Below are 13,786 nucleotides of genomic sequence, written 5' to 3' on the forward strand. Positions count from 1 at the left end.
AAATTTGATTTTGTACTTAGTGATAGTGATAACAAGGTGGTAGAGTGTTTTCCATGCTTATCTAAACCAGCAGAAAGCATAAAAGTAATACGTTGTTATTTCCAGCTGTATATCTTTGGGCCAAACATTTCTTCATTTGTAGCAAATAAATTGCGCTGTAAAATACTCCCTGTTTGGTGCATCCGGTGGACACTGAGTGTGAATTACACACATTCAGAGAAGCCTAGGAGAGTCTGAGGAGTGGTCCAACAACGTGGAAGTTGCCTGTTAAAACACAAAACAAAACAACATAAACACGTGCTTGGTCATAGCGGCAAAATGTAAAATGTAAGTTGCAGCTGAATCAACAAAGTCTGATGGAGCCCAGATACAGCTGTTACATATTTACATTTTATCATGAGCAAATCTTCAAGAAAAGACATGAAACAAATTATTGCACTTAAATTTTCACCTTTGAAATAAGGAAGAAACTTTGGATGTAAGAAGAAATCATAATTTTGTCAAAGCACACACATTGTGGGTCAGGTCTAATCATATGAGAAAATCCGGTCTTGGAAATAGATTGAAACTGAAATCAAAGAGGAAATTGGTATGGTAGAACAGTTTTTTAGAATGTGTTTAAAAATCTATCACAAAATTGCCAAAACAATAAAAGAAAATAAATGAGTAGCCATCCCGCCAGAATATTGGCAATATTGATTAGTAATTTATAGAAGAATCTACATGTGAATCAGTTTGCTGTCTCTGGTTGTCACTGTTTACTGCTATCTGGCTTTGATAGCCTTCTATTCAAATAAGATATCTCTAAATTTTACATGAAATTGGATAAATTTCAGTAGTCAGTGATGAAAAACCACACAATAACAACCTTCATCTTGTTGGGATTGACGGATGACCCTCGACTTCAGATTCCAATTTTTATGTTTCTATTCCTCAGCTATGTGGTAAGTATAACTGGAAACTTGACCATCATGTCACTCACTTTAGTGGACTGCCACCTTAAAACACCCATGTACTTTTTCCTACAGAATTTTGCCTTTTTAGAAACCGCATTTACATCGGCTTGTATCCCTAGATATTTGTACAACATAGCAACAGGTGACAGGACAATTAAATATAATATTTGTATTCTTCAAGCATCTTTCACTGATGTCTTTGCAGTAACAGAATTTTTTCTCTTGGCCACCATGTCCTATGACCGCTATGTGGCCATCTGCAAGCCCCTGCATTATGTGACCATCATGAGCAGCAGAGTCTGCAGGAGGCTTGTCCTCTGCTGTTGGATGTCTGGCTTGTTGATCATAATCCCCCCACTTATTCTGTTCCTAAATTTGAAATTCTGTGACTCCAATGTCATTGATCATTATTTATGTGATTCATTTCCTATCTTGAAGATTTCATGCTCAGACACGTGGCTGATAGAGCAGTTGGTTGTTGCCTGTGCTGTGCTAACCTTCATTGTGACCCTTGTGTGTGTTATTGTGTCTTACATTTTCATCATCAAGACCATTCTAAGATTCCCCTCTGCACTGCAAAGGAAAAGGGCCTTTTCCACCTGTTCTTCTCACATGATTGTGGTTTCCATGACCTACGGAAGCTGTATCTTCATCTATATCAAACCTTCAGCAAAGGAATCAGCAGTCATTAATAAGGGTGTGACAGTGCTAATCACATCCATTGCTCCTATGTTGAACCCATTCATATACACTCTGAGAAACAAACAAGTGAGACAAGCCTTCAGTAATTCCCTCAAAAAAATTGCACTTGTCTCAAAGAATTTGAGAATGTTCATGTCCAGAAATAAAATATTAAGCTAAGCATAAATCATTACATCCGTTTGTCTCTTCTTGATCTGATCTCTATTCGGGTTACGTGTCTGAAACATCTATTTATCGTGCCCAGAATGAGCCCCTCCAGCACGTGAGCTCGCTCCTTTAGTCCTCCTTCAAACAGACCACTTGCACGGTCAGATCCCAATCAGAAAACATGATAAGAATTTTCCAGTAAATGTAAACCTGATTTTACATCCATCTAGCAAACAAAATCGAAATGAAGAAAAATAAAACAAATGCAAATCAAGCAGGAAATAAATAGCTTATCTTGTATTTCCTTGGACTTGCGAGAAAATAATTGATTTAAAGTGCTCCTCGGGGCTGGCCCCGTGGCCGAGTGGTTAAGTTCGCGCACTCCGCAGCAGGCGGCCCAGTGTTTCGTTGGTTCGAATCCTGGGTGCGGACATGGCACTGCTCATCAGACCACGCTGAGGCAGCGTCCCACATGCCACAACTAGAAGAACCCACAACGAAGAATACATAACTATGTACCGGGGGGCTTTGGGGAGAAAAAGGAAAAAATAAAATCTTTAAAAAAAAAAAATTGAACTTTAAAAAAAAATAAATAAAGTGCTCCTCCCATCTTCCAATCTAAATGTGGCTGAAAATTTTAACTGATTAAATTAAAATTTATTGAATGCCTGTTTCTTGGCAGTCAAGTTCCAAGCATAAATTTTTTAAAAAATTAATACTATCTTTAAAATTATTTAGCTCCCTAATAATCCTATATTTCTAAAAGATTTTTTTTAATCTAATTGCTTTTTCTCCCCAAATCCCCCTAGTGCACAGTTGCATATTTTTAGTTGTGAGTCCTTCTAGTTGTGGCATGTGAGATGCAGCCTCAGCATAGCCTGATGAGTGATGCCATGTCCGCACCCAGGATTGGAACCGGCAAAACCCTGGGCCGCTGAAGCAGAGGGCGCGAACTTAACCACTCGGCAACCGGGCTGGCCCCTCTAAAGGATTTTATAAAGCATCATTAGCAAGAAGTAACATGATATAACTGAAGAGTAAAGAAAACAAAAATAAATACATGTCCAAATAAATGTGCTTTAAAGGAAAGCAGAATTTGATATCTAGGATCCTGGAGTTTATTCATAAAGACACACATACACATAAAATGCTGAAATTTAAAAATGAAAAGATTTATAGATTATACAGAATAAATAATATCTTAAATAAATGTAAGGAAAAGCTCTTTTCTAGGATATGAAATTATAAGTACAATGTCAAAATGTTCATTTCAGTTGAGGATTTAAAGAAGTTATTAAGATTGTCAAAAATATTCAGTTGCTAGGGGCTGGCCCCGTGGCCGAGTGGTTAGGTTCGCGCGCTCCGCTGCAGGCGGCCCAGTGTTTCGTTGGTTCAAATCCTGGGCGCGGACATGGCACTGCTCATCAAACCACGCTGAGGCGGCGTCCCACATGCCACAACTAGAAGGACCCACAACGAAGAATACACAACTATGTACCAGGGGGCTTTGGGGAGAAAAAGGAAAAAATAAAATCTTAAAAAAAAATATTCAGTTGCTAAAGTAGAACATAAATATCCAAACTGAAAATATTGCTAAAATAAGAAATAAAGTTTTTTTGTGTTATGGAAGCAGAGTTTTTAAAAATATCAAGGAAACCAAACCAGCAATATGCATGGATATAAAATAATTGAAAAGGAAGTCCAAATGAAAAGTTACAACTAAAGTAATCGTTAATTTTTTTCATAGTAGGAAATAAGTGGTTTAGAGATTAGATGACCACAAAATGTCTATCAATTTTTTCAAAAGATTTCATAAAACTGCTAAATAAATGTTCATCCTGGTGAGCGCTCTGCACTGCAGGCCACATCGCATCCTTTGGACTCTCTCCCGGTGTCTCAAAGATTTGGCACTTGCTGCTGCCTCTGTAAAAAAGTGCTCTTTCCCTCATTCTTCCATTCTGCTTCTTTTTCTCATTTAGATTTTAATTTACATGCCGTTTCCACTTAAAGCTGTTTTTTCCTTTCCTGCTCATACAAACATACAAAGCAAGTCTGGGGAAATTTCTATTCTTCCTGCTGTTTCAACGTAAGCTGTCTTTCCTGTATCACCAATTACACTAAAAGTTTGTTAGATTCTTTATCTAAAATCTGCCATGAAGGCAAAAACTTGATTTTTATGTACACTTGAGTGCATATAAAACCTAGGAAATAAATGATACTGAATACATTACCTTCAAATATACTGAATCCAAAAGCCTCGCAACCCCTGAAAAAGGAGAATAATTATTTATTGAAGAAAAATGCTAATTTCTGATAGGAAAAAACAATCATAAAAAATCACATGGGTAGAATATACTCTACATTTTTAAGGGACTTCAAATCAAGATTTAACCACCCTGCTACATTTCATTTATATTTTAAGATATGGACAAGTTAACAAAAGTTGTAGTTTACTGAGAGATTGATTTAGACTAACTTTACCTATTGCTACAATATTATTATCTCTCTCTCTATAATATACATAATTGTATAAGTGTACTTTTTTAAATGGGTAAGCTTCCAAAAGCACTGGAGCTGGCTTTCAATCTTTGTTTCATAGGTTGGCAAGTTGAGATGTGGGAATACTAAGTAATGGTAGTCAGTGTTGGAGGCAGTGTTCAATTCTGTTTCGTGTTACTGAAACAGATCTATCGTTCCTATGGGAAATGGTACTGCCACTCCAGGACTGCACACATAATCATCAAAATTACCTCAAGGAACATCTCAAGAAAACATATTTTATTTGAAACACCCAATGTTTAGATCAAGAAAATCTTTAACAAATATATATTGATAGTTTTATAATTGGGCAAATTTATTTACTCAAAATAAAAAATATCTTTATATGATATGATAATTTATGATGCTAGAAATGGCAATTACTTATAGAAATAACACACTGTATTCATTATCTTGCAAAAATATATAATGTTTAAAATATGTAATTGAATAAAGAAAAGCTAGTCCTCTGGTAATAAGAAAGAGGCAAATGAACCTTAAAAATGGAATTCAGAGTAGAAAGAGATAAAAATTGGAATGAAAAAATAAAACCAATGGGTATGAGTGTTTTGCTGGTTGTCAGGACAAGACTCACTGAAAATTAACCTACCAAGAATGAAGGAGAACGATACTCTGGAATAAAACATGAAGCCCCTTCAAAGAGGGATGTCAGCTGAGGGCTGGTTTCCAGGCTGCTCCTTGGTGTCAGACTTCTGCCTTTTCCATCCCTGCTCCTCGGAAAATGAGACACTTAATCCTACTAGAAAAAAAAATGGAAACGCTCAGCGGAATTCTCAAACTCAGACTATTTGAAAATTGAATAATCATTGGATAACAAAACAAATTCATCCATGCGTTGAGCCAGCTGTCCCCAATTTGCCAGGCAGAGGAAGATTATCATGAAGTTTCTGCATTAAAAAGTATGAAGTCCACCAAGTTGTGTATACAAAGGAGAGAATATTGTTGTAGCTTGGTCCAGAAACCTCTCCACTTCCCCTCTTCAAAAACTCTGGCAACCACCATTCCACCCTCTACTTCTGTAAGGTCGATTGTTTTAGATACTTCATATGAGCAGAATCGTGCAGCGTTTGTGACTGGCTTATTACACTTACCATGGTGTCCTCATGTCGTATCATATGACAGGATTTCATTCATTTTTAAGGCTGAATAATACTCCATCGAATGTTTATGCCACATTTTTTCATCCCTTCATCTGTCGATGGACTTTTAAGTTGTTTCCATATCTTGACTATGATGAATAATACTGCAGAGAATATGGGGTGCAAATATCTTTTTGAAACACTGATTTCAATCCTTTTGAGCATATACCCAGACATAGGATTGCTGGGTCATAGGATAGTTCTATTTTTAATTTTTTTGAGGAAACTCCATACTGTTTACCTTAGTGGCTTCACTATTTTACATTTCCAAACACAGTATATAGTGGTTCTAATTTTTCCACATCCTTGACAATACTTGTTATCTTTTGTTTTTTGATACTAGCCATCCTAACAGAAGTGAAGTGATATCTCATTGTGGTTTTGACATGTATTTCCCTCATGATTAGTGATGTTGAGCATCTTTTCATACACCTGTTGGCTATCAGTATCTCTACTGTAGAGAAATGTATATAGAAGTCCTTTGCTCATTTTTTAATCAGGTTATTTCCTTTTACTGTTATTGAGTTGTAGGAATTCCTTATACATTTTGGGTATTAATTGCTTATCAGACATATGGTTTGCAAATACTTTCTTCCATTCCATATATTGCCTTTTTGTTTTGTTTATGGTTTCCTCTACCGTGCAGGAGCTTTTTAGTTTGATGCAGTCCCACTTATCTATTTTTGTTTTTGCTGCCTATACTTTTATTGTTGTATCCAAGATATCATTGCTAAGACCAACGTCAAGAAACCTGTGGGATTTTTGTGGTTTCAAGTCTTATCCCTAAGTCTTTAATTCATTTTGCCTTGATTTTGTATATAGTGTGAGATAATATCTCATTCTTCTCAATATTTGTGGAAGAGATTATTCTATCCCCATTGTTATTAGCATACCTGTCAAACATCAGTTGACCCTATATGTGTGAATTTATTTCTGGGCTCTCTATTCTATTCCATTGGTCTATGTGTTTGCCTTTATATCAGTACCATACTGTTTTGATTACTGTAGCTTTATAATGTGTTTTGAAATCAGTAAGTGTGATGCTTCCAGATTTGTTATTCTTTCTCAAGATTGCTTTGGCTATTTGTGGTCTTTTGAATTGGTTCCATATCAATTTGGGGAATTTTTTTCTATTTCTATAAAAAATGACATTGAGGTTTTGATGGGGATTGCAACAAATCTATAGATCACTTTGGGTAGGATGGATATTTTGTTGGTATGTCTTCCAATCCATGAAAACAGGATGCCTTTCCAATTATTTATACCTTCTTTCATTTCTTCCATCAGTTTTAACGATTTTCAGTGTACAACTCTTTTCTGCTTCCTCAATCAAGTTTATCTTTATACTTTATTCTTATTGATGATATTGTAAATGGAACCATTTTCTTAATTTCCATTTCAGATGGTTCATTATTAGTGCATAGAGATGTAACTGGCTTTTATACATTAATTTTTGTCCTGCAACTTTAATGAATTTGTTGATTAGTTCTAACAGCTTTTTTGTGGAGTATTTCATGTTTCCTACATATAAGATGAAGTCATCTGAAAACGGAGATAATTTTTACTTCTTCCTTTCCTATTTAGGTGCTTTTCATTTCTTTTTCTTGTCTAACTGCTCCGGCTAGGACTTCCAATAATCTTTTGAATAGAAGTGGCAAGAATAAGCGTCTTTGTCTTGTTCCTGATCTTAGAAGAAACACTTTCTGTTTTATATCATTGAGGATAATGTTAGCTCTGAGATTTACATACATTACATTTATTATGTCAAGTAGCTTCCTTTTATAGCCACTTTGAGAAGTGATTTTAATCATGAAAGGGTTTGAATTTGTTGAATGCATTTCCTGCATCACATGACATGACATGATCATGTGATCTGCATCCTTTCTTCTGTTAATGTGGTGTATCACGTATATAGATTTTCATATGTTGAACCATTCATGCACCCCAGGGGTAAATCCCTCTTGGTCACTATGTATGATCTTTTTAATGTGCTGTTGAATTTGGCATGCTAAAATTTTATTGAGGATTTTTGCATCTATGTTCATCAGAAATACTGGCCTGTAGTTTTGTAACCGAAAGTTCGGTCCCTGAACCCGATGCCAATCCAAATAACGAGAACAGAGTCTTGAGTGGAAGAGGAAAGGTTTTTACTATGGGAGCACAGGGAAGCAAAACACAGGCACAGGGAGCAAAACAAGGGCTGCTGCCTTAAAAATTGCTAGTTCCCTGATGAGGAATGGGTAGGGATTTTTATTTGGGGTTTGGGGTTAGGGGAGGGGGAGTATGTAGCTTGTGCAGGTCAGTGCTTTTCCACCAGTCCGGGTTTGGCCTTGACAAGCAGTGTGGAGGTCCTCACCGGGGATCCGTACCAGTGAACCCGAGGCCCTTGAAGCAGAACGTGCGAACTTAACCACTGAGCTGCTGAGCTGGCCCCTACAAGATGTTTTTAAGTACAAATTATAAAATGACTAAAACTACAATGACAAGTCTTCAAGGGGTAATAAGAAATACCATAATTTTAAAAAATTTTATAAATTTAAAGACCAATGATAATTAAAGAAGAAAATATTTCCTACATATATGAGAATAGAAGTATTTATTGACTTGAAAATTATCATAATACACAATGTTTGAGTGTTGACACAGGAACGCTCTCATAAATTAAGATTGCATATGTAAATCAGTATGGCCTTTTAGAGAGAATTTTGATAATACATAAAAGCCTTGAAATGTGAATACACTTTATTTCTAACATTCTAAAACTGTTAAGTTTGCAAAAATATCTATAGAAGAATGATTTGCTGGAAGAAATTAAATTTCCAAAAAGTAACTTATACAACCATACAATTTAGTTATATGCACCCATTTATTTAATAATAACAAACAATTCAAACAAATTTTCAAGATTTAGGAATGGCATGAAAAACTGATAGAATCCTGAAATATGACATATTGCAAAGTTATCAAAAATGATGACTCACAACTACAAATAGTTATTTGAAAATAATTTCATGTTAAATGTTTATGTGACAAAACAAGTTACAAAAATTATGTAAGACATCTTTACATCATGTTGCATATGTAAAATTTTTATATTCGTGCATAGGAAAAGTTGGACAGATCAGGTACAGACATAGTGAAAGTGCTTATCACTAAATTTGTGATTATTCATATATTTTCTTCTGATTGCCTGAAATTTTTATCTCTTTTAATCAATCTATGATAAGGAATAAAACTAGGTGAACTTCTATCAGCCACAGGAGGTGTGGCACAAATGCAGGACAGACACACATGTCCTCTACCATCTGATTTTTAATGCCGTAAGATGGCCTGTAGTGGATGCTATGCTTGTATCTTCCTTTCTCTGAGGACACTGTCCTTGCTGCTCCATGTTTCAGGATTTCTGCCAAGTTCATTAGGCAGAAGATTCATCAGTGACTTTTTTTAAATTGGGTCACCTAGGTCCCTTTTGTTTATTCATTTCATTTTAGCTTTGGCAAATAAAACAGCTATTAATCTAGTTAATGTAAAAACTTCTCTATCCATAGGATTCAGAATATCAACCCTTTGAAATCAGAGAGAGCTCCAGATATTCCAAAAACCTTTATTTTATTATTTTCAATCTTAGGGTTTTAAAATGGAATCAAGTCCCTGATGAGAAAAATTTGGCAATATGTTGGAGATGACAATCTCAGAGCCCAGAGGCATTCCAGAGAGCCCGTAGGGGAGTACGGGGCCAGGAGCAAGAGTGGCCAGGAGTCCAAACACCAGCCGTGGCTAACGAGGTCCACTCTTCCTAGAACTCTGCAGGAAATTTATTCTTAAACTTCCAGTGGACGCTATTAATCGACTCTCAGAAAAGTAAGTGTGACTTTTGTGATTTCACTTTTTGAGAGATTAGATCAAGATTTATTTAGAGGAACAAATTTGACTTACATTTATCAAAATCAGTGATGTATATAGCTATTTGAAAAATCGTGGAAAGAATTAATTTTACATTCTGGTTGTATTTTCTGTAGAAAGCATGACCTTTGAAAATATAGCTTAGCCAAGATAGTGTATAATGAGTGCTATCTAGGTGGTTACCTGACTGTTGTCTGACATGAACTCACCCTGCCCTTCAAAGGGAAAGCAATGCATGTTCATATGAAAAGCTACCTCTAAACTTGACTCATTAAGTAAAAGTTAGTGATATAATGATGGCCTCTACACTCTTAAAATTCAAAAAAAGTATTTGAAAGACACATAGAAAACATGGAAAGGTCAACTACAATTCCCTCTCTATAATTTTCTCAAACTTTGTGTCTTAGTGCTTTGCAAAGAGTAGAGCATTAGGATTGGAAGAAATGATAGGTATTTTAGAGAAGGGATTCTGCTCCGTGTGGCCGGGGCAGTGTTTGCACATACTGAACTAAGTGCTTGTAAGATGAGGAAAAGGGATTGACAGGAGGCTAGGTGGGCTGTAGAGATAATCCTTCAGTACTTCCTAATTTGATCTACTTAGCTATTCCCAATGTGTGCCTACAATCCCTAGGAATGTCATAGCTCCCCAGAAAGCCCCGAATAGTTTTCCTTCTCTATGATGGTGCCTGTATACTCTGGGGTTTTACTGGGGACTAGACACAACTGGCAGATGACCCTGCTCTGAATTCTAAATGGAGGAAAGATTGTAAAGAACGAAACAAAAGCTATTTATATTAAAATATAATCAGAGCCTCCAGGGAAAATTCATTTCCATTCACTGATATAAACTGATCTCAAATTTTACAGACACTGATTCAAGATTAAACATGTTTGAGATTTTTTGTAGTTAATTGGTGATTGTCGAGAAAGAATTATGGAAGAGCTACTGGCACAAACTCAGGATACAAGTCATTAAGATCATATTGATATGTTACAGAAAGATGAATTGAAGAGGCATCAACGGCAACAATAAGAAGAAGATGAGATATTTGCCTAAGACAGGGAGAAGAACCCAGGTATCCTTCTGTTCCTTGGTTTTGGTGTTATAACGAAGGTATCGAACAGATTATGCAAATAGATCCATGAGATATTGTAAAGTATATAGCATATGACAAATTATATACTTAATTGTGTAAGTTTTGTATTTACTGTTTATATTTCTCTATTACTTATAATATATGGGTACATTTGTAGGAGGAAAATCTAAAAGCTTATGTTCCAAAATATTTGCTATCTCTGCTATGATATTTTACATTGTTTTCCTCGTTTAATATATCTGACAAAATTTTTCTAGTTTATAAATCATCCAAATAGTAAAGAAGATTAGGAATAAATGGGAGGTGTTATAATTTCAAACTGCCTTAGAATGTATGAAAATAAATAAAAATAATTTAGATTGGTACTTTAAAATTTTATTCTGGCAGCCTGTGTCAGATGTTAATGATTCTTATTCTTTTCTCTGAGGATACTGTCATTATTGATTATTGTTAGGGTTTTTTTTTAACATTTCAACACGCAGAAGATCCATTAGTAACTTTTGAAGCTATGTCGTAAAACCTTCGGATCTTTCAACTTAATTACAATTACAAATGTCATATTGGTAATGTAATAACCTCTCAGCCCACAGAATTTCAAAATGTTAGATTTTCCTCCCAAAGACGTTGTTCCTAACATCACTCACTTTGAAAAGTTTTTTCCTCCAAAAATGAAGAATATTGGAGAATAATGAAGAAAAGCTTGCCTACACATTTAATGACAGGAAAGCCATTGAGGGTATGCTTTTGCATGATATTGCAGATAGAAAACACAATGTATTCCCAGGGTTGTGTGTGAATGTGCTTAGCAAGATTGATTATAAGTTCAAATACAAGCCTCAACTGTACATGCATTTTCAATTTTGTGTGCTTAACAGTTTTTGTGGTCTCAAAGCGAGGAGAAGCTGTGAGTAACTTTTAAAGGCACAAGAGCACTATCATTGGGTACATTATAGTCATTAATAGTTGCAATGAAGAGAGGCCATCAAAATGTCATATTATTTATTGTCATGCAGTAGCATCATGTGCTACACTTCAAACTAAATAGGACCTTAAATGATATCATTTTATTAGGGATCCCTACATGCACTATAAATATAAAATATATGAAAAATAAAGTGAAAAGATATCAGTTAGTCACATTCAGAGCCAATCCTTTTGACAAAACTTGACATACTGTGTAGATAGATGGCTTTTTCATGGAATAATATTACTTGTAATTGGAGTAAAATAATTATGTTCCTGGTGCCTCTAATGTTGTCCAAAGTGACTAGAGCTCAGTTTAATACCATGGTGAAGCATTTGGTGTCTTGAGCTGAAGAGAATGGGATTCAAAGGCGGTAGGTGGGCTCCTGAAGTGAGTCTCCACTACATGCTAATATGATCTGTTGAGGTTGTTTCCTATGTGACTCCACTCCCTTTCAGACTTCTAGCTCCCAAGAAAACCAAGAGCCTGTTTAATGACATTTCCCTGAGACAGTGGCATAAATGTGAAAATTGGACCCATGGTTGGAGTTGACCCTGTACTCACCTTGGTAAGGAAAGAACATTTTAATTAATGCATTGAATCCATTCTTGTAACTATGCAATTGGAGTCTCCCAGGAAAATTCATTTTCATCCACTGATGCAGGAAAAATAGCAATCCCTAAAGACACTGGAAATATTTGATTGCTTGCTATTGTAATTACTTTGTGACAGCGGAAATGACAAACTATAAAGGAGCTATTGACTCAAACCTAGTATTGCTAAGTTGGGTTATTATTTTATTATCTTACTAACAGATATCTCAAGGAAGCAAAATGGAGATTCACAAAGATACTGATTTACACAGCAGACAAGAGAAGGAAGAGAAGCCAGTTATCTCTTTGGCAATGAATATTAGCAGAAAATGTGGTATGACAATTCAGCAGCCAACACTCCACTTCAATGCAAAAATTAAAAACATAAATAAATAAAACACAAAATATGAGATCCACGTGTATGGAAATTTTTTAAAAAGTAAATTCAGTAACAGAATAATATTAAGAAGAAGTGCAAACAGGAAAGAAAAAACCTTTGTATTTGTCGGGGGAAAAATATTCATGTTGGCATTCAACCAACAATCATTGTTAGGCATCGACTACATGCTTGGGCTGTGTTAGTTTTCTTGGTTATCCCATTCAAAAAAACACAATTCCTAACCTCAATAGACTTATGTTGTCAGGCAAGTATCACGATAGAAATAAGCAGTGTTTGGCAATGGCGCATAAATGCGGATTGGGGGACCCAACACAGCTACCAGGTTTCAAAAGTCTTTCCAAAAGAAATAATGCTTAGGCTGAAAATCAAAGAGAAATCGGTGTCCTCAAGGTGAATTCAAGAAATGTTAAAGAAAGATAGAGTAGAAAAAGGGGAAAGGATCGGAGGTGGGATTGTTCCAGAGACGTGCTTCCTCTGAAGTTATTGTACAACACATGGTATATTCTGTGACCTCAATTACCTAACAAATTAGATTTATTAGAGGAAACACATGGGAAGAAGAGGACAGGAAAATAGAGTACATGAAACAACTTTGCATGTGTTCAATATGAGGTGTTTGTGGCTGTATATAACTGAATTTCAGGAAAGAGATCACTTCTAACTATACAGATAGAAGGATTATCACACGCAGTTTCCATTTGAAATCAGAGGACTCGATGCATACACCTCCCAAAGTGAATGTATACATTATACACAATGTTGCAGAAACGTTATTTAGTTATTGGGGCTGACCATAAAATGATAGTTGATTCATGGATTTTGGAGAGCCTCTATAACAAGTCGAAATCATTTGTTATGTAATTGTGTTTTGTCAAGGACCAAGCTACACGCAAAGGCAGGACTGCTGGTGAAGTTTAAGATATCAACTTCAAAATAGAGAAGAATGCATGAGAGTAAAAGAAAATTTTAATATTGATGACATCATAATGCACTGTCAGAATAAAACCAACCCAGAATATAGACAAAAACATTAAAATAGATTTGGAAAAATGCAATGGAGAAATAGAATCTATAAAATATTGGATCGTGACACAGTTAAATTGATCTATAAGAAATTTCTCTTCAAAAACTACAGAAAGAATCTTTACAAACTAAGTCCACCAGCATTAACAATATCAATCGCCAAATTAAATAATAAACTTCATGTGAACCAGTTATCTGCTTGATTTTTTGGTCATTCTTTATCACTGCTGAACTTTGACATCTCTATATTCTAATAAAATAACCTAATTTTCATGAAGATTGGACAAAAATCAGAAGTCATAT

At 35.4% G+C, this 13,786-nt stretch overlaps 1 protein-coding gene across 1 annotated transcript; it reads left to right on the forward strand.

The window, feature by feature from the left end:
- Positions 1–845: 845 nt before the first annotated feature.
- Positions 846–1,817, forward strand: LOC123280016 (olfactory receptor 6C2-like). Its single transcript, XM_044756416.2, has one exon. It carries the CDS (start codon positions 846–848, stop codon positions 1,815–1,817), a length of 972 nt encoding a protein of 323 aa, XP_044612351.2.
- The last annotated feature ends 11,969 nt before the right edge of the window (positions 1,818–13,786 follow it).

This window comes from Equus asinus, chromosome 22, assembly GCF_041296235.1.
Source record: "Equus asinus isolate D_3611 breed Donkey chromosome 22, EquAss-T2T_v2, whole genome shotgun sequence".
In the NCBI taxonomy this organism is placed as follows: Eukaryota; Metazoa; Chordata; class Mammalia; order Perissodactyla; family Equidae; genus Equus; species Equus asinus.

What these genes read in the sequence shown, in the direction of transcription:
- LOC123280016 (XM_044756416.2), top strand. Translation starts at nt 846, where the DNA reads ATGAAAAACCACACAATAACAACCTTCATCTTGTTGGGATTGACGGAT.